The sequence below is a fragment of the Lethenteron reissneri genome, chromosome 12 (assembly GCF_015708825.2).
Source record: "Lethenteron reissneri isolate LAM-NWPU_2019-01 chromosome 12, ASM1570882v1, whole genome shotgun sequence".
NCBI lineage: Eukaryota > Metazoa > Chordata > Hyperoartia > Petromyzontiformes > Petromyzontidae > Lethenteron > Lethenteron reissneri.
The window spans coordinates 12,899,622-12,919,243 of NC_083790.1; the positions used below are offsets into that span (position 1 = coordinate 12,899,622).

A 19,622-nucleotide genomic window follows, 5' to 3' on the forward strand; every position below is an offset into this window, starting at 1 on the left:
TGCCTGGGGCGCGATAATGCAGTGGTTAGCAAGCTGCGATGCAAACCCGGTGACCTGAGATCGATTCATGCTGATGGCCAACACCAGCGACGATTATCCGATTCAGTTCCAGGCCTCCCATAGGTCGACTCAGCCTTAAATGAGTACCTCATGCGCTGTGTAAACATCGTCACAAGGGAGACAAAGGTAGCTGGGCGTGCTGCTGGCCACCCACCCCCTCGTACGCCGTGCCGGCCTTCATAGGTGCTCGCTAACAGCACTTGCCCCAACAGTTCGTGAAGGTTATACGGGGGATCTTTGTCTTTATTTGGAACTACTCTTAGAACTGCTTCACCAATTGCAATAAATGAGTAATTTTTTTTAATCAATCTCAAAATGTATTCTCGTTCACGAGACCGAGATTGGAAAAAACTAATCCTTGCCAAATCTTAAAAAGCTTTTATTCAGGACACTGGCAAATTCGGCAGCAGAAGGACCATCGCTGGTTTGCAAACGATGCAGTGACTCGCAAGGAGAAAATACACGGTGATATTTTTGTTCAATCGTGTGCGCAAAACGGTTAGATAGTGCGTTGCTCCCTTCAACAGCAAATCGGCACGGAGACGTTCAGGGAGGGATCTCCGCAAAACCTAAGTCAAAGGACTGTGAATCAGCTCTGCACCCTTTTGTGAAAATGGCATCGTTACACAACACATGGAGAACGTGCAGTTGTACTCCAGCCAATTACCGCTGCCCCAACGAGACCAACACGAAACCCTCTGCATCCACCGGCTGGAATCCAGGAAACCTTTTCCCGGATGCAGCTTCTCCGCTCTAGCAGCCGGAAATAAAAACACATTTGCACTCGCTGGACAGAATCATGGGCGGCCATGGATGTTGGTGATGATCAAGAATCTCATTTAGGATCCGACTGTAGAAGCGCCGGGCTCCTGTCTCCCACGACCACCACCACGGAGCTCGACGCGCTGAACGCAGCGTGGGAGATGACGCGGCCACCTTCCACAAATGGCAGAATCGCTAAACTGTGACGATCAAAGTCCTAACGATCAAGCAGATCGTTGACAAACGCTCCGCCGTCCACGCAACGTCCTGGCGGCGCCGCTGCGATCCACACAGCGTCCACTGCCTCCTTGGATCGGTTGAACAAAAACGTACCGTTCAACTCTAACGCATGACAACACTGTTGCGTTTCCATCCTCCCATACGAAAGGCGATTACTGTACAGTGCTCAAAATTACCTAAGAATAAAAATGTATAGTAATAAAGTAGTTGCTTCTGCCTAAATATATCAATGCTTTATCCCATCGATACAGCGTCTATTTGTGTGCATTCGTGTGTCGTGTATCCATCCAATATAGTTATTTATTTTACATTAACCAAATAGGTGTCACATTCAATCAACTACCACAAAATCATAACTGGGTTTGTAATAAACGGCTGTATGGTTCATTTGTAATAATCCACATCTGTGATCTGATGCACTTACCCGTGTAAGCACACAGGCTGATTGGCAGAATGACACACACACACGCACCCTAAATAATCCTGCATCCACCACAGATCAGGGATATTACGTGCGTTCATCATCATGACGACAACCATGTTCAACACCACGGGACCACGAATTCACATGACCCTGCCAAATAACGCACGGTGTTTTATAAGCCGCTGCATCAGGTTTACTATTTCATTAAGTGAGCCATTTAGGGTATGTTGATCACTGCCCTAACCGCATTTGTTAGTGATGAAGCTGATAATACTGGCTCTGTTTGCACCTCCAGGGATTCTGTTTCAACGAGAAGCTCTGCACAATCACCTCAGCGGGTGGACACAGAGTCCAGGACAGCAGCCGAATACAGCGAAACGGCGTCCAACACACGCCAAAGCCACAACAGGCCACGGGACACTTGCACCCCACTAAAACCCACGGGCGCAGACCTCAGAAAAGGTGCAGATGCATTTCTTTACCAAAATCGTAAGTGTTCCACACTGTGACCTTTAAGGGCACTACCGGTCTGGCTCCCGTGAACCAAACAGGAAACGCGTCGCAGCAATCGGGCCCAAAATCACCAGGTTGCCCTTTCGTCGCGTGGCCTTTTCAACCGCATGGAGTTCAAGCTTTTTGATTTACTTCCCGCGGCCGGTGTCAAGGCCTCAGTGGGTTTATTTTGGGTTAAGAATCTCGTCCGGTTGTGTTAGGAGAGCTGCCGTGGCTTCACCTCACCCCCGCTTGGGGCTGTCCCCGACTCCACGTACAATTAAAAACCGCTCACAAAGACGGGGTCAGGGCCCCCGGGCCGCACACCACACGCTCTCTGTGAAGCAGAATTAAAAAAGACATGGGTCTCATCATCCAGAGTGCGACGCTCGTATCACGGTCCGCGCAAGCGCTGCGGCGATCATTTTCTTGTTAGGTGCATTTTTTTTCTCTCTCGTTATTTACGGATACATTTTTCATTTTTTCATTTACTAAGCAGTGGGGTTTTGTTTTTGCATCGTCTATGTAATGGACTGGCTGATAGATGTGCAGCGTTGAGGGATGCAATTATTATTACCAAACGCTTGCTGGAATCCCAGTTAATGCAGTGAGCACACTTGTTCGTGATGATTAGCAGAATAAGTATCGCGTCAAAACGAATTGTGCTCAAGAGAATCGGGACCGTCGGCAGTCATTTTATTTTGGCAGCTAAAACAACTACAACCCTACTTTTCAGACAACGCCGATGCAAGCAACCGTCACACGACTGCGAATGCCGGCCAGAAAAAAAACACTCGCGACAGCTGTGAGACTGAACACAGGCATCCACGTAACGCATCTGCACGAGACCTGACACTGCCACGGCTCTGTTTCGAGTCAACGCGAAGCTGCAGCAAATGCCCTTCACAATGCAGACGACCAAAAGCAAATACCCCAAGGTTGTGTTTTGTCGTACAAGGCCAGGTGGCTCAAGGGGAACGGCGTGATATACGTTATGTACGTGTGATACCAGAGCACTGAACCATTGCAACTTATGCGCTCTGTGAAATTTTTATGAAATAGTAAAAGGGGATTTAGAGCGATTTTGCACCATGGAAGTCGTTTCTTTTGCATACATTCTCAGCTAATTCTTTGTTGATTTTTACAATTCTTGTGTTGCACCTTATGAGCAGTACAAACCCCGGCCTCCCTTGTCTTGACATAATGAATAAGCGGACAATACGCCTCCCCCTTCCAATATATGCGTGTGTGTGTGTGGACATGAAAAAAAAACACGCATTTTATTTGTACACATCCCATCAGCGACACAGCCACCTTCTGGGAGTGTATTTTTTTTCAGCAATACAGATGCTCCCCGGTTTACGATGGACCTTTTTACGATTTCACATGAGCGACGTTTACATAACGCCACTGTAGATCGATTTTCAGACACAGCGTCTGATGTGACTTGGAACACGTTTCAACAGTCGGTCTGGTTTCTGATGTGTTATTCTCAAGTATTTTTGTGGATTTCTACTTTAAAAACTATATTAATAATGGCTGATAAAAAGGAAAAGCATATCACCAAGTGATGTTTCTAAACGCATGTTGATTCTAAATGTGGAGGGAAAAACCGGAGGACTCGGATAAATATCCACGCGACCACGGGAAGAACACGCAAACTCCAAATGTACATGCTTCAGGGTCCGGATCGAATCCCCGACCTCCTGCATACCCGGCGAGGGAGTTAACATCGCACCACTGTGGCGCCCCTTATGCGTGGCCCTGCACTTCCTTGCACTTCTGGGGAAGGGCCTCTGCTAGAGGGAGTTCGGGTATATGGCCTGCTCTTCCACGCTTGCCATGGCAGCATGCCGTATGAATGGGTATTAGAAGCCGTGAATGCCTACATCTCATAAACAACAAATGCTGCTCTTGACATTGCAACTCAATGAATGGAAGTAATTAGAAGCTAAAAGGGGAAAATCAAACATATTCCATTAAATGACGAAACAAAGATGCATTTAGACAATGGTTGTTGATGAAACATTGCAGTGAAGCACATGTTCTATTTTAACCGCACTCCAAAAACAAAAACATTTTAAATTGGAAGCTAATTGTAAAATGGCCAATATGTTGTGTAAATATTCAAAGGAACCCATTATCACCACATATGCGTATCACGCAGTAATATTTATCAGGCGCTGGGTGAGATTGCAAACACAATGACACACTCTGGCAGCAGGCACTGCTGCATAACGTATAAATATCAAATACTCGGGAGACGAAGCAACCGTGATGACGGCACCAACTTTCGACGGGCCTCCGGCTTGAAGATCCTGACACTCTAAAAACAGCCCCCCCCCCCCGACTCTACCATTAAAACCTCATCTCCTCCGCCGCTGCCTACCAATGCCAACCAGGAGAATTCCTCCTCCTCGTCCTCATCAGCAAGAAGTCAAGGTGTCTGTCTACTGCGAGGGCGACCAGGTTCGGTAGCCCCTTGCACAACCAGGGCCAGTTATGTTGGGGGGGGGGGGGGGGTGACCAGCATCCAGCGACTCCTCGTCCCTCTCCTCCTCTACCCTCCGCACTGTTCTCTGCGGATCAGAATCAGAATATTTATGTATAGTGGAGGAATCCGATAAGCTATAAAGCTCTATTTTCACAGATGTCCAGTAGGGGCACGGGGTAAGAACGTTACAACAACAAACAATGCAAAAACATTCGTCATGCAAAGTACAAGAAAGGTAAACAAATTACCCAAATTCTAGATTTGAAGCTTTCGTGACTGCAAGGATTCATACTCTTAGGTTTTTTCGGTAAAGTCACGTAGGTAAAAAAGAAAATAAAAAATTACCAAAAGTAGTAATAAAATAATTATTACGTTTTATTTAAATAATTATTTTACTTTACTTATTTCTATTATTACTTTTGGTAATTAAATTTTTATTTTATTTGATTTATTAATTTTATTTTTTACCTACGCGACTAAGAGTATAAATTACCCAAACACATACAAATACAAAACTAAACCATCCCCATCCGACCCGGTAAATCCCACCGAGGTATTAACTTATTTTTCAGAAGCGACCTGGCCATTACAAATGATAGCTCAACAAAGTGTCTTATCATTTCAACATTTATGGCAGCAAAATAAATAATCTAAATTAACTCAATGCATGGTTCTAAATGTGGAGGGAAAAACCAAAGGACCCGGAAAAAAAAATCCACGCCACCACGGGGGAGAGAGACACCGCAAATTCCAAATATGCAGCAGGCGTCAGGGTCCAGTCAGCGGGAATAGCGGGGAAGGCAAAGCGCGATGCCCCCCAACCCGGCGAGAACGCGACTTCCACTGCCGCCCCCGAAGCCCCCGAAGCTCCCGAATCACGAGCAGAAGCGAGAGAACGATGACGCTCCTTCTGGAGGGGACCGCGAGAAGCTGCCCACGATTGCCCTGGAGCGCCTTTAACATCCAGAGACATCCAGAGATGGTTCTCTGCAACCCACACAAAAAACTTCCGAACCGAGCCCAAGCCCGGCAGTCACATTACCCACCACGGCAGTCACGTTACCCACCACGCCACGGTGTCGGGAGCCTCATGCGCGCTTTTGTCCGGTTCAGGATGTTCGAACACCAAAGAGACACACCTGTCGCAAGGCATCAATTCTGCAGTAACCACACATGCGTGCGGTAAAACATGCAAACAGTGCTTTGATAATGGTGTGCATTGTCCTTGAAAGGGGTTGGCCAAGACCAGAGACAGCCTCCTGCACGGCCTTGTCTCAACAGTGTTAGTAGACTCAGAAACGACAAACGCCGAACAGCACAAAGACGATGCAAAAATCAAAGCGTCAATGGCTCGGATCGAACAGTTTAACCTATGGGACCCTTTTCGCCCGGTATCAAGGTGACGAAAACATGAATAGGCTTCAGCCTCTACACAAGCCTGCGATTCAGCACGGCTGGCTACGTACGGTGCGAAAGAAGTTCAACATACATTAGACTCTTGATTATCCACGTGCGGTTTATCCGATTTGCGGATAAAATGCAAACCTGAAATTTTGACAAATTATTAACTCATGGATGTTTCCTTCAACCCAAATTCATAATCTAAATGTTTATTTCAAGTCACGTGCTTAAACAAATGTGCTCCAGTTATACCAAAATCCACATGATCACCTCTACAGTACAGTAGATCTTTACAACAGTTGGTGGAGTTTGATTGATGTTGATTGGCGTGGCTCTGCAATCCAGAGTGGGCGAGGTCTTCATGATGTACAGTGTGTCTAAGTTAGTGTTTGTGGCATCGAGCTCCGAGGAAATTGGATATCTTTGGATTATCCGTGATTTTGAATTATCCGCAGCCGTCCTCCCCATCATTAGCGCGGATGGTCGAGAGTCGACTGTATACAGACACAAGTCGTTGTTGTTTATGGGAAGATAATCAATGTCACGAGCAACCACTTGTATCTGGACAAAGTCTTTGTGCCACGGGGGCAACGCCACGCACACAACGGGAACCTGAGACGACTCTTATTTCCACCAAGCTGAAATTTCACCGATATGAGGATGTTTAACCTTGATTTGAAGCTTTCGTGACTGCAGGAATCCACTCTTTGTTTCTTTCGGTAAAGTCACGTAGGTAGAAATAAAGCAAAATAAATCACGACGTTTTGGGCGCAACACAGACGCTTGTGTTGCGCCTGAATCGTCGTGATTTATTTTATTTTATACCTACGTGACTTTACCGAAAGAACCAAAGAGTATAAGGATGTTTGTTCACCCTTCATGAGGAGCATCCTGTAGACACGAGAACGCCAGGCTAATGGCTAATTGTGAAGGTCAACTAACGCGACAACATCGGGCGGCGGGCACGGACGCAGAGAAAACACCACAAGCATCTCCTTCGAGGTGCGTCCGCGGAAGTTTACAACCAGGATGGCCGAGTGTCGGCACGCGATAGTCTTCGCAAATTCAACATCCGAAATATTTATCTCCGCTGCCGAAGAGTTTTACGATGGCCATTACACCAAAGCGTGCTCGCCATCTGTTGTAAGGCTGCGACACAGAGTATTGACTTCGCAACAAATCCCGTAAAAGATGTTTGCGTGGCAATGTGTGCCCACTTCATGGGCCCACATCTCAAATCGTTCACAACTGCATTTGTAATCGTCACTATACTGCCAGGCTGCCTGACCCCACACTCACTCTGCTGGGCTGTGTGCACGCACTGAGGCGCATTCAGTGAGCTCGGCAGAAAAAATGTAATTGATTTGATCTAGTGGGAAACTTACATCATCTGCCAAGCGTATTTTATGTGCACGTGTGCATCTGTGGGAGGGGGAGCAGTAGTGTAGTGGTTAGTGCACCTCGCTACGAATCTAGCAAACCTGAGTTCGATCTCTATGCACGGGCAACCTCAGTGGCAAATAAACTGAACCAGTCCTGAACCTCCCCACCGTGTCAACTCAGCCCAGAATGAGTACCCGGTACGGTGTGTAAACATCAGCACTGGAGAGACAATTTGGCCAGGTATGGTGCTGGCCACATCACCACCTCCTGCACCGCTGTGCCAGCCTTCATAGGTGCTCGCGAACAGCACTTGACCCAACAGCCTACATGGGGAATCTTTCTGAGCTTGTGTGCGTCTGTGAGTGGAGAGAGGTGGTATAGTTTCTGGCACCGGTATGGGCTACATTCCTAGTTTTCCACACGACACTTTGTATGTGAACATAACCTTGCCCTGACCTAGATCATCTCAGCCCAAAATAAGTCCACTATCACCACGGTGTGTAAACATCCAAGATTGGCAGAAAAGAAAAGGCAACCAGGCGTGGCCACGACTATTGGCTGAAGCCACCATTAGGGGCTCATCCGGCGTGAACATGCGACTTCTAACAGCACTTGCCAAAACGTGCACAAAAGGGCTAAATTAGGCATTGTTGTTTGTGTGCGTGTCACACACAAGAGCGCTAATGGGACGTGCGAGTGCTACGTGGCGTGCGAGCTTCCTGGGACAACAGATGCACTGGCGGGGCAACCACTTCCTGCCAGCGAGCAAGCCAGCTGCAATGAGCCCAGACGAGGCCCCCCCCCGCCTGTAACGCCACACATGCATTCCGCATTCCACTATCCACGGATAGCACCGCCAATACCACAAACTGAACATTTTAAGTGGCCCGCAAAGTAAAATGTACGATCGTAAAAAAAAAGCTGACCTTTGCTCAGTGGGAGGTCGCTCATTCTCCTATGCTGCTCCCATGGTCTGCAACGCCCTTTCCTCAGCCATCCGTGCTGCTGGCTCCCCCTGTCCCTGTTGAAGCTTCGGCTTAAGACTTTATTTTTTTTCCCTTTGCCTATGACCGATTCCCTCTCTCTACAAAATGAATATTCCCCATGGATTTTTTATATATATATACACACAGCATATTGAGATGGCATACAAATCCATATCACGTGGTGCATTGTGCCCGGATCAAACACAGCAGAGTCATACGCATGGCCACGCTCGCCCCAATGGGACCCACTGCGACTGCAAAAGCATTTGGGTCACTGCGAGGGATGAGCCGGGTTTCCCTACAGGGCTCACGCGAAGGCCCCCGGTGAGCAGCGGACAGATGGGACCGCAGGAGGCCGAGGCCTCAACCACTCCATCTCGTAAGCGCCACACACAGATTAATCGGTGCGAGGCGTGATTTGCTTTCGGTCTGCAAGCGAAATGAAAAGATGCTCGTTAAAGCGTTTATCTGTGGCTATTTGTCAAAAAAAACAGCCATCATAATAAGATCTGGCTGCGTTTGCTGATGTTTCAATATAAATTGTATAGATTACTTTCGACGTTTTAAATTAACGTCTAAATGCCACGTGCAAAAATGCCTCTTTAACATTTACTAGCCAATACAACCATAAATTATGGCACTGCTCACCTCGCGTATATTTTTTAAAAGCTCATTATAAAGGTTTGGGCGGCGTAGTGTATTGCGATCCATCTACAATCCAAACACAGGCCCTTAGTCAGCTCTACTCATTAAGTTACCCCGCACCCACGATTAGCACGGTTGGCTACGTATGGTGCAAAATAAGTTCAACAAACATCCATACACCCCGTGCGAGCTCTCAGCCCATGGGTCGCACCACGTTCTTACAATCACAATAGTCGACTGTGGCCAGCCATGGGGGGAGACAGCGAGCGGGTTAAGTATCAAACCTGGCTACACGGGTCACACGGTTGACTTCCTAGACTAATTACAGTCGCATCAAATATTCATTTAATTTTTCGTCCGAAAGCCAATTTGGCATCCCTGCAATATCCTCTGCAGCAGCCCACCGGAGCTCCCTCTCCTCAGGGATGGTGCCGAGAGCCGAGCCCCTTAATCTCAGGCATGCCCGGGGAGCACATGGAAACAACCGAGGCCTTCAAGCCCTGGTTTCTGACATCTGCGATCGATAACGTTTCTTAACTTTAATCAAAACGTCTTCCCCAAAGATTCAGCTCTTTGCTCAGAAATATATTTATTACGGAATGGACGAATGGGCGGCAACTGTGCGAGTCACCAAGACACACACACTCCCCCGTGTAGCCTTAACAGACCGTTGGGGCAAGTGCTGTGAGCGAGCAGCACCTATGAAGGCCGGTACGGCACAATTTGAGGGAGTGGCCAGCACCATCCCTCAGCGATGTCAACATCAGCGATGCTCAGGAATGGTTCAGATATCCGTCACCAAAGTTGGCCGTGAGCGGGAATCGAACTCGGGTTGCCGGGGTTCGTAATGCGGCGTGCTAATCGCTGCACTGGCGCTCCACTCTATGGCGAAACACAGCCTCCATACACTGAACATGAAACATGAAACCTACATCAGGGTTTGGGCACGAACTCATTCTCCCAAAAGGGGAGAAGACACCTCATCCAGAGCCGTTGGGACGGCAAAGCCGGATTTGACATTTGACCCCTGAGAGACTCTGCTTGTCAATGACCAATTCCCCACTTTGCCCTCCGGGGGGGGGGGGGGGGATGGAATATTTACATTCAACATCGAGGGAGGAACATCGACGTCTCCCGCGTAATTCAGGTTGGCGAAGTATCTTCGCTTGTGCTGCAGGGCAAGAGCAGCTCTCGTCAACCGTGGTTTTCGCCAGTGCTCGCGCCGCCTTGATAAAATAAATTCACATAAAATAGTGGAACGCACAGCACAATCCTTACAAGTTGGCAGTGTCTGGTGGTGGTGGGTTTTAACACTTATATATTTATATATTTACATGATCTAACCCAAAAATCCTCTTCTGGATGATATTGGTCGCGAAAGCCTGCTCCGTGTTAAACTGGCAGCACAGAAAGTTTGCTTTCTCCTGAAAAACCGTTATGTATTTTCTCATCTGCCGCAATTCTGAGGCGTTTCTCGAACACAAGTTTGCAGCACAATATGACCAGTGTGCAAAAATACCAGGTAACGCACTTGCATCACCACAATGTGTATTTCATGTATCCTGGGATAAAAACACGTTTCTACGACACTCATTACCACTCTGTGCTGTATTTATTACTGTTAACGGTAAACAGTGTTACACCACTTTATCCAACACACGGCAGCGTCCCACCACAGTGCAGGGACCCGGTGACCACAAAGTGACGCGGACAACTCCATAACCAGACCCATCGCGTCCGCAGCGGAGCGCATCTTGAGCAAATTGCAGAAAAGCTGCTAATTACCGTTTTTTTCCCCTCTCTCCAAATGTCACGGCCTCTCTGTGCGTGCGTGTGACACAGACTTCAGTAATAGAGCTATTTCATTTTGCTGGCCGATATTACTCCTTTGTAGAATTATTTTTTCTGAGATAAATTACAGACCCCGACTCTGGAAATGCCACGGTAGAGGGCATTGTTGCTGTTTAGGTTTCTCAGTGCATCGCACTCCTTGTTGAGTGTGCACTTTCAAGATTGTAATTTTGCCCACCAGCACTCGTCTGGAATGACTCCAAATGGTTAAGAGACGCTTGAATCTGACGGTGTACAATGCGACGGTTTGCAATAACTGTAAGCCGTTTGATATATGATGTCCTCATTCGACAATGACCTAGCACAGTCTTTAAAACATTCAAGCGTTACAATGTGTGAAAATGATAGTGGTGATAGCGTGCCCACTTCCATCCGAGCTCAATTATTAAGTGGAATTAACAAAGTCTCAGTTACGGCAGTGACGATGGCAGTGTCTTCGGTCGCGGTGGCCGTGAGCATGACGCTGAGAGTAGGAGATTGAGGCCGCAGCACGGTGCTGCGCAATCTCCTCAATGTCTTTGTTGAGCATAACGATGCCTTGGCATTATTCTAACCACTGCCGGTATGGCAACCACGCTCCTGACGTCGACGTCCGGGTGTCACTCACAATGCCCTCACAGACAGCGCACCGCTTCGAGTGTGACATTAGGGTGGAAAAAATTGTAAAATAAAGACTGCCACTATCTCAAAAAAAGGATTGTGTTTGCCAAAATGTTTGTCCGCCAAGCGGCTCCTAATGTCGGCGAGGGTCAATGGGTGCTCTGTACGGAAGTTAAAAAGTGCACGTGCACTTAGGGTCTCATCTCTGCCCACATCCAGGAGTAGACTCATGCAGGCTAATCAAATGCTCGGCAACGCGTGTAGAATGCCCTGCCGCGATGTTGATTGTGGTGTTCTACACATCCCAGCGTTCATTAAAGGCTCGGATGCCGGTCGATGCTCTAAGTACCGCGAGGATGCTGGCCACCCGCCTCCCACTTTAATTGTTGAGCAGAGTAACATCACAATGTGTTCTTGCATCGTGTGCTTGTTATTTGCCTGTGCATCATTACGTTACAAAGGACATAGCGGGGGAGAGAGCTAGAATCCAGCTCTTGTGTTCAATCCCTGACCAGATAGGTTGACATCTTCCTCATTTGCCACGTGCCTGCCAGCAAATTATCAACAGCAGCCAATCAGCAGTGGTCCTGTAAAACTGCGAGTATTTTCTTCTAATAAAATCCGTGTGAAAAAGTCCGAAAGTCGCCAATAAAATCAGGGACCCTACCACAAGCTTCAGTGAGAACGCTACGTGCAAGGGTTTATCTTTGGAAGGATACCTTAGTTTGGCTTGATGAGCATAAGTTCGATCCCGATCTTCACGTGTATCTCTCCACATGGTTGTGTAGATTTTTCTCCGAGTCCTCCGGTTTTTCCCCTCCACAATTAGAGACAACATCACGCGTTTATAGTATTTTTCTGCTATTAATTTCCACGCGATAAGCCACTTGGTTGAGCTATCATTTCTGATGGCCAGGTCGCTCAGTAGGGCCTTACCTGGTAAAACAGATATATATTTTAAATAGTTTAGTTTAAATGTGAACTACGTGGAGTGCGATGAAGGCAGCTCGTGTGCAAGTGCTATAGGTAGATTGCTGCATCACAGAACCGTGAGGAATTCGCAATGGTTTGGGAAGGCCTTCAACCCAGCAGATAATCATAGCTGATGATGATGAGGAGTAAAGCATTAACACAATACGCACACCCAAATCCTGCACCATCTTCCCTTCCCTTCGATGCGTTCAAGCCACAATTGTAACAAACATCAACGTTTAAATTTGAATATGAATTAAATGCCTGGAAATTCACAACCGATTTAAAGACTTTTATTTAAGCAATTGAGAGACCTTTGCAATCCATTATATCATTGGAAGGGAAATCGCCAATGTGGATAGAGCAGGTGACGATTGCCAAGTGTATTTTCTATTCGTTGCAGAGGAGCATAAAGGAAAGATTAAACAAAAAGCCTCTATAGAAATTCACAGTTGACCTGAGGACCTGTACTGCAGACTTTGTAAAACTGGCTCAATAGCAAAGTGCAATGTCTGAACGTCATCCATCCATCCGTGATGTTTCTCAAGAATAATAACGGCGTAGCAGCCACGAAATGCAACACATCTGGGAGGCCATGCACCGAGGAGATGGAGCGACTAAATCGGTTCGTGTGCAGGTCTTAGGTGGATTGCCACATCGCGGGATCATGAGAGGAGGTAACGGCGGCCCGGTGAAGCCTTCAAGCCAGCAGTGGATAGACCAATCATGAGGACGAATGCTGCGTCAAGACGCACTTTCCACTCTGTGTTATTAATCGTGCGTCACTCATTCATTGAGAGGGACGTTCCATCTTATTCACTTATTAACATTATAAAACACCATTTTAATATGACACTGTTTTTAAGGCCTACTTTGGGCTAAGGGGCAGGGCAATGCTTGTGACGAGCGAGTGTCTCTAGGAACGATCAAGCGTGCAGCTCCGTAGGCCTCGTTTCTGGTCGCCCCCACGGTGCGCGTGGGCAATCGTGCCGCTTGTGTCAAACAACTTGCGCCGGAGAGTGCACGGCCATGGCAAAGCAGCAATTACATCCGGTGATGGCCTAACACAGGCCCGGGATGATGGCCGGTGAAGGCCTAACGCAGATGACGGCTGAACGCAGGCCCAAGATGATGGCTGCTGCTGCTGCTGCAGGGAAACCCAGAAGCGGCTCTGTTGTGTGCAAAAGCTTCCGTTGGGATGCAAACAAACAGACGGACTTGCTTTTAAAATGAAATGAGTTATTTCTGACGTGCACATTGACACCTTTGATGTGTTAAGGCTCAGTCAGCTGGATCATGGAATCAGCTTCCCTGCACCCAGGTGCCTTTGTCCCTGTTTGAGATGATCCAAAATACCAATCAGCTTCCCAGAACATGGACTTCTTACTAAATACGCACGTTCGTTTACTTACTTTAAAAGGCATGCTGAAGCCTGTACCTAACACCGGAAGAAAAATGTGGGAAATTAGTCAACATTACTCATAGTGGCAGAATATTAAGAGGAGCACAGTGTGTGTGCAAGCAATACAGAGATTGGTGGGGGTGGTGTAGCGGTTAGCGTGCTGTGCTATGAACCCGGGAACCTGAGTTTGATTCCCGCTCACGGCCAACACCAGTGACGATTATCTGAACCGGTTCCGGGCCTCCCCTAGGTCGACTCAACCTCAAATGTGCACCTGGTGCTGTGTAGAAAACATCATCACTTGGGAGACAAAAGCGGCCGGGCATGGTGTTGACCACCCACCCCCTTGTGTACCGTGCCAGCCTTCATAGGTGCTACCCGCTTACAGCACTTGCCCCAACAGTCCGTTAAGGCAATATGGGGGATCTTTGTCTCTGTCGGCAATACAATGTCTATTTGCAGTGGCAGGATACCCATTGTGCAAACCTACACTGCATGAACCACAGCCCATTGGACGTGGCATTACCAAATACAGTCCTCATTAACTTGATTGTCCATGACGACGGGACCTCGATAATTCAGCATCTATTTCCATTAGCCGAGAAGGGTACGGATGTGGCTAGCTGCCCCCCCCCCCCCCCCCCACTGTGCTTATCAAGTCAACGTCGAAGCATCTCCCCCCTCCTCACCCCCCGTTCAAGCGAGCCATCGGGGCAGTGCTCATCTACAAATCGGCAGCCCTGGCCTAGTGGTGAAAATTCCACATTATCATGGCCGGGGACCGGGGCCTCGACAGGGACAACATCTGTGGCACGAGGGTGCTGCTCATTTATCCCCCCCCCCCCCCCCCCCCCCCGGGGAGACGAAGAGCCGAGTCAGCATTTGACAGAAATTCTGCATGGAATAAGGAACGGGTGTTCCGCGTGGTGGGTTATCGCGTGTAAAGGGTTAAATATGCCCAAGTAGTAGGTATGGTTTCCATGACGGATGGACGGAGTGAATAATTAAGTACTAAGTACGGTCGTTACGGGGCGGGGGGGTCCGTGCCCGACGGAGCGTGGTGCCGCCCCTCCCCCGACCCTTCTCCCCACCCCCGCCGCGTGCCTCGCGGTCCGCACGGGCGGTGCTGTGCGGTGGTCATCTCAAAATCTGAAGGTTGGAGTCCTAAATTTTGATCGGGGGGGGGGGGGAGTCAACTCCTCTCCTCTTCCCTCCAGGAGTCGATATAATTCATGCGACCGTGTGGGACACTAGCAGTGGCTGTCCTGTAGAGAAACTGGCTCCCACCATAAGAATGTGGAATATCCACGACTCGCTCCGGGTGCCCGACAAGAGATAAGCAATGCAGATTGCTCACTTTTCACGTTGCACCCACGCATTTCCTTCAAATCCTTCAAAGTAAACGCCTCCCCCCATTTTCACAAACACCAAATGTCACACGTTGACATTTTATTTACGTGTATAGCATCAAGATGACACCTCACTCCTTCAAGATCCCCTCCTCCGTGCACTCCCCTGCCTACCTCTCCCCTTTCATCCCACTCGACTCCCCTCCCTCCACACGCTCTCCACTCCAGCGAACAACGCTTTCTTGTGGAAGCCAATCTCCTCCTCTGCTGCCCCCACCGTCTGCAACTCCCTTCGCTCCCAGCCGCCCGTGCAATCGGCTCCCTGCCTCTGTTCAAGTAAAGGCTCTAGACCATCATCTCCTCCTCTGCCAATGAGCGTATCCTTCGCTACGTGAAATAAACAAGCACGCGCCCTTCGCCTTGCATCGCCGCGGTCCCATTGTTCTGCACGGACCCCGGAGATGTGGCTGCATTAGCACGTCATATAAATCCACGTCGCACCAAGTTGCGATCACCTCCGCGCACGGCAGAGGAGGGGGGCCCAACCCTTCAGTCTTGCAGCCAGCGAAGAGAAATGCTCTCAATTGTATTCTCTTGTGGCTACGTGTTAGGTAAAATTAAGAGTTTTACAACACTCCCTCATTTTCCATAAACGCTACTGCTCAGGCGAGATGGAGTGGCTAATGGAGTGTGGTGACGAGCGGGTTTATAGAGAGGTAGCTAATGCGGGGTGGTTGACCTGGACGGGGCTGGAGCGTGCCTCGGGCACGGGCTCGCACACAACCGGGTGCCGGAGCTGTGAGGTGGTGGCTATAGGACGTGAGATCACACACACAAGTGCGACACGGCCAGCATGCTGCTTGAGGTGTGTTGAAGTGAGGGCCACAAGCCACGACGCGAATAGAAAAGCACGAATGTCTGTGCGTAGTTGTGTCTGAGTACGGGTGGTGAGTGGGGTGTGAGTGCGAGTGGTGAGTGGGGTGTGAGTGCGAGTGGTGAGTGGGGTGTGAGTACGAGTGGGAGCGCTGTTGAGATGCGAGCCAGAGAGTGGCCTCCCTCTGCCTCTGTGAAACTTCCAAGCAAGAGCAATAAAAACCATGGTTTTTATATACGTACAGATTGTTGATGCTCATGAAATAGCAACTTGCACACAATTATTCAAGTTGCATATCGGTAATGAATTATAAGTGCTTGTACGTTTCAACTTTGTGAAAAAATGATAATGAAAACATATCCATTAACATAAATATTTAAATAGTTGTATTAACCTAAATTTTGAGCAGAGTGAAGCTGCAACACGAGAGTGTTCTCAAAGGAAGACGAATTCCAAAAACAGTGGGCAGAATATTTACGTCCCTTGACCAAGCAATATCGCGCCACACAAAGCTGCTTGCCGAGTGCGTGTGCAGTGAAACACCGATCTCATCAACGCGCGCTGGCCACTAGAGGGCGCTACGACATTCAATTGCAAGTTGCGCCAGAAGATCCCCCCGCGTGCACTCGATCTTCCACGAGGCTCGTGGTCCAACCAAAACCGCATCCGCTGCGCAAACCAGCAGTCGACGGACACTCGATACACAAATGTAAAATTAAAAACCCTCCAGTAATGTACGACTGCGGTCATCCAGAACAGACCGCAACAACGTATAACGACGCAATTCCCCGATCCACAACTACTAAGGAGACATCGCGGCGAGGATGACACGGTTTGTCTGGCTTGACCACCTGAACGTGAGATTGTGGTTGTTTCTCTGCATCTCCATCAGCAGCCGTACGAAGAAGAAGACCAGTGACTTTCCATCGTCTTTTTCTCTCTAATTACCCAAGTTTAACAATCATGTTTGACAGCAAGTGATGAATGGCATCAGTGAGTATCTGCAGCAGAACAGCTGTTAGAGTTGGGATGCATCTCGCTTTGAGGAATTGACTAAATATGCCAACGCGGGACCCTTCTTAAACCAAGAGCCTTGAGACTCAGGAAGGGCTGACGTGAATAATAAACACGTGTATATATGACTTCATTAAGACGAACACGTGTACCTCACCCAATCACGCATTCATTCCTTCACATTAAATTGGTCCTGACCAAAACCAATTCTATAATTGCAGCGGCTTTCGGCAAACCATCGAACATTGACGGTCACTTGCATCGCGCGCATTCAGGTGCGCTTCTGTGGCCGTCTAGAAAGCTCTTCCTTCCGATATTAGAAGGCCACTAGAGCTATGCACTTTTTAATCTCGATTGAAAACTAATTTCTTTAGAACTGCTTTTTATGTTTAGTTTGTTGTCCTTCCCCCGCACATCCGATTATCACGGTTGGCTTCATACGATGCGGAAGACGTTCAACATACGTACGTACCACACGTCTGACTGCCAAGAGAGGCCCCTCCAATCCCCAGACCCTTTCCATCTCCTCTCCCTCCTCCCACTTTTTAGTTCTTCGTACTCTCCTCTTTCGCCGGTTGTGGCAAGGGCGAGGCAAGAACACCCACGATAGCTGTGAGGACATCAGGCGAGGCCTCCTCCTTCTCCGACTACACGACCCCCATGACCTTTCCCTGCTCCCAGCAGCTCTTTGCTCTATCCTAGCGGGGTGTGGCGTGGTAACAAACGCCGCGACGCTCCATCGCAGTGCCGCCCCGGGACATCGCGGGCAGGACACGCGTGTTCCACCTTTGAGAGATCACAGGCTTGTTTTACATGACAAATGTCTGCAACGGACATCCTGCAACAACAAAAAAGACTTTGATAGTGACCAACAAACAGCCCAGCAAGCATGTTTTAACTATTATCATGATTATCATCATGCATACCTGTTACTCAAGTACCGAATAGCCATAAAGAAAAACGTTTGCGCTCAGACGTGGTTTAGCACTCAGACTTTGTTTAAAAAAACAATAAATGTTAAACAGAACTATTATTTATAAAGCACCTAAAAATAATGCAGAACATGTTGAATATAAAAACTAATCACTGTATATGAAGAGGACAAACATTTTATGTTCATTTTTTTCAAAGCAAAAAAAAGTTAAATACTTTTCAAAGTTCGCGAATTATTAGATCCTGTCTTCAAGTGTAAACTATTTAATGATCGTCTATCTCTGGCCGGCAATGAACTGCACTTGAAAGGAACACCAAAATAAAAGTACGTACTTCCCTTGATTCAGTCAGTTGTATCTGTTGGAGCTAACATTTTTAAATATTTAGGATAAAAGTCCCATAACACTGTACATCGAGACATGTTCTCAGAGCTTTAAAGAGGTCGTTAGGCGAAACAGGCCTCAGGGCCTATCCAAGTCAACGGGACACTTTGCGTGCCGTCGCCTTCGCAGGCCTCTCCCCAAGTCGACGAGATTGATGCTCCTTCAGCGGGAGGATACAGTAACGCCGCGGTGGTGAGATGTGAACTATCTCGCCTGGTATGCAGGAGGTCGTGGGTTCGATCCCGACCATGACACCTGCTGTAAATTTGGACTTTGCATGTTTACATCGGGGATGCGATCTTGAAAAGTGCGACGACGAATATCGAAATGATGTAAATCAAAGCTATTTACAGGAGGTAGGTGGTGGAGGCAAAGGCTGAGAGGCGACGGAAACGAGAAAGGACGGATTATGCATCAAGCAACATGTGCGTTGAGGCGACACAAATCGGGTAGCGTCGTTAATAATCAAGTACCGACGTAAAAGGGAGGAAATGTGAATCGGGGTATTACTGGATACGAAAGCTCTCGTGGGAGAAGAAAAAAAATGTGAACAGTATTTGAACGGAAGACAAAGTGAAAGGATGTGCGTTTGAATGCAATGTAGGACGTGGCGGTGTACCATTATAGCAATTTACGAGGAGCAGTATGAGGTGGGAAAAGGTTACTTTCACTTTGTTCAACAGACTCATTCATCAGTAGCCTAGGGGCCACTGTGATGCCACAGAGGACATTGGGTCACACTTGCTGCATGGCGCTAGTGACGGTACAGGGCAGCACTGAGATCACGAGAGCCTGCGATGGGAGGACTGGAGAGTGAAGGCATCTGGAGGGCGACTGGGAGCACTGTGTGATATCATCATGCATTGGTCATGACAGGGCACTCATTGGAACAAAGTCCAGTGACTGCAATGGGAGGAGTGAACTGGGTTTGTAGGAGTTGGAGGGGATTGTGATGAGAGCGGGAATGCACAAGGACTGGGTTGAAGACAGATGTGTGGGAACAGCCTAAAAAAATCAATAACAGATAAAAGAACACATGCCAGGAATAACAACGCACATAAAACATTCACCATGTCCCCCCCCCACCCCGCCTCTCCTACGGGCCCTGCGGTGTTTCTAATTGTGCATAAACTTGCATTTTCATGCATTACATTTCTGAGCTGTCTGCGCCAGTCCTTCTACCAGTAAAGGCAAGTGCCGGCGATCTCAAACCAGACACCACGGCTCACGCTGCTGTTTATTCACAAGCCGCAAGATGAAAGGTGTCAAACATTTCAGTGTGACCTGCCTACCCAGCACCGTTTACACAACAATCCGCTCGAGTAGTGGCGCCAGCACCAGGCAGGATCCTGGGTTT

The 19,622-nt window shown here is 48.2% G+C and overlaps 1 protein-coding gene across 7 annotated transcripts in view; it reads right to left on the reverse strand.

Annotated features, from left to right (window-relative positions):
- LOC133341919 (ras GTPase-activating protein nGAP-like) overlaps positions 1 to 19,622 on the reverse strand; it is a 625,061-nt gene that overhangs the window by 288,024 nt on the left and 317,415 nt on the right. The window contains exons 2-3 of one of the 7 annotated variants that reach the window (XM_061550754.1): positions 9,990 to 10,113; positions 8,183 to 8,277 (exon numbers count right to left, since the gene is read on the reverse strand). The exons of 5 other annotated variants lie outside the window; for them this stretch is intronic. In XM_061550754.1, coding sequence (XP_061406738.1) covers positions 8,183 to 8,277; positions 9,990 to 9,991 — 97 coding nt within the window. In that variant the 5' untranslated portion in view covers positions 9,992 to 10,113. The remainder of the gene's footprint in view (positions 1 to 8,182; positions 8,278 to 9,989; positions 10,114 to 19,622) is intronic. One more of the 7 variants, XM_061550756.1, reaches the window with a different exon arrangement.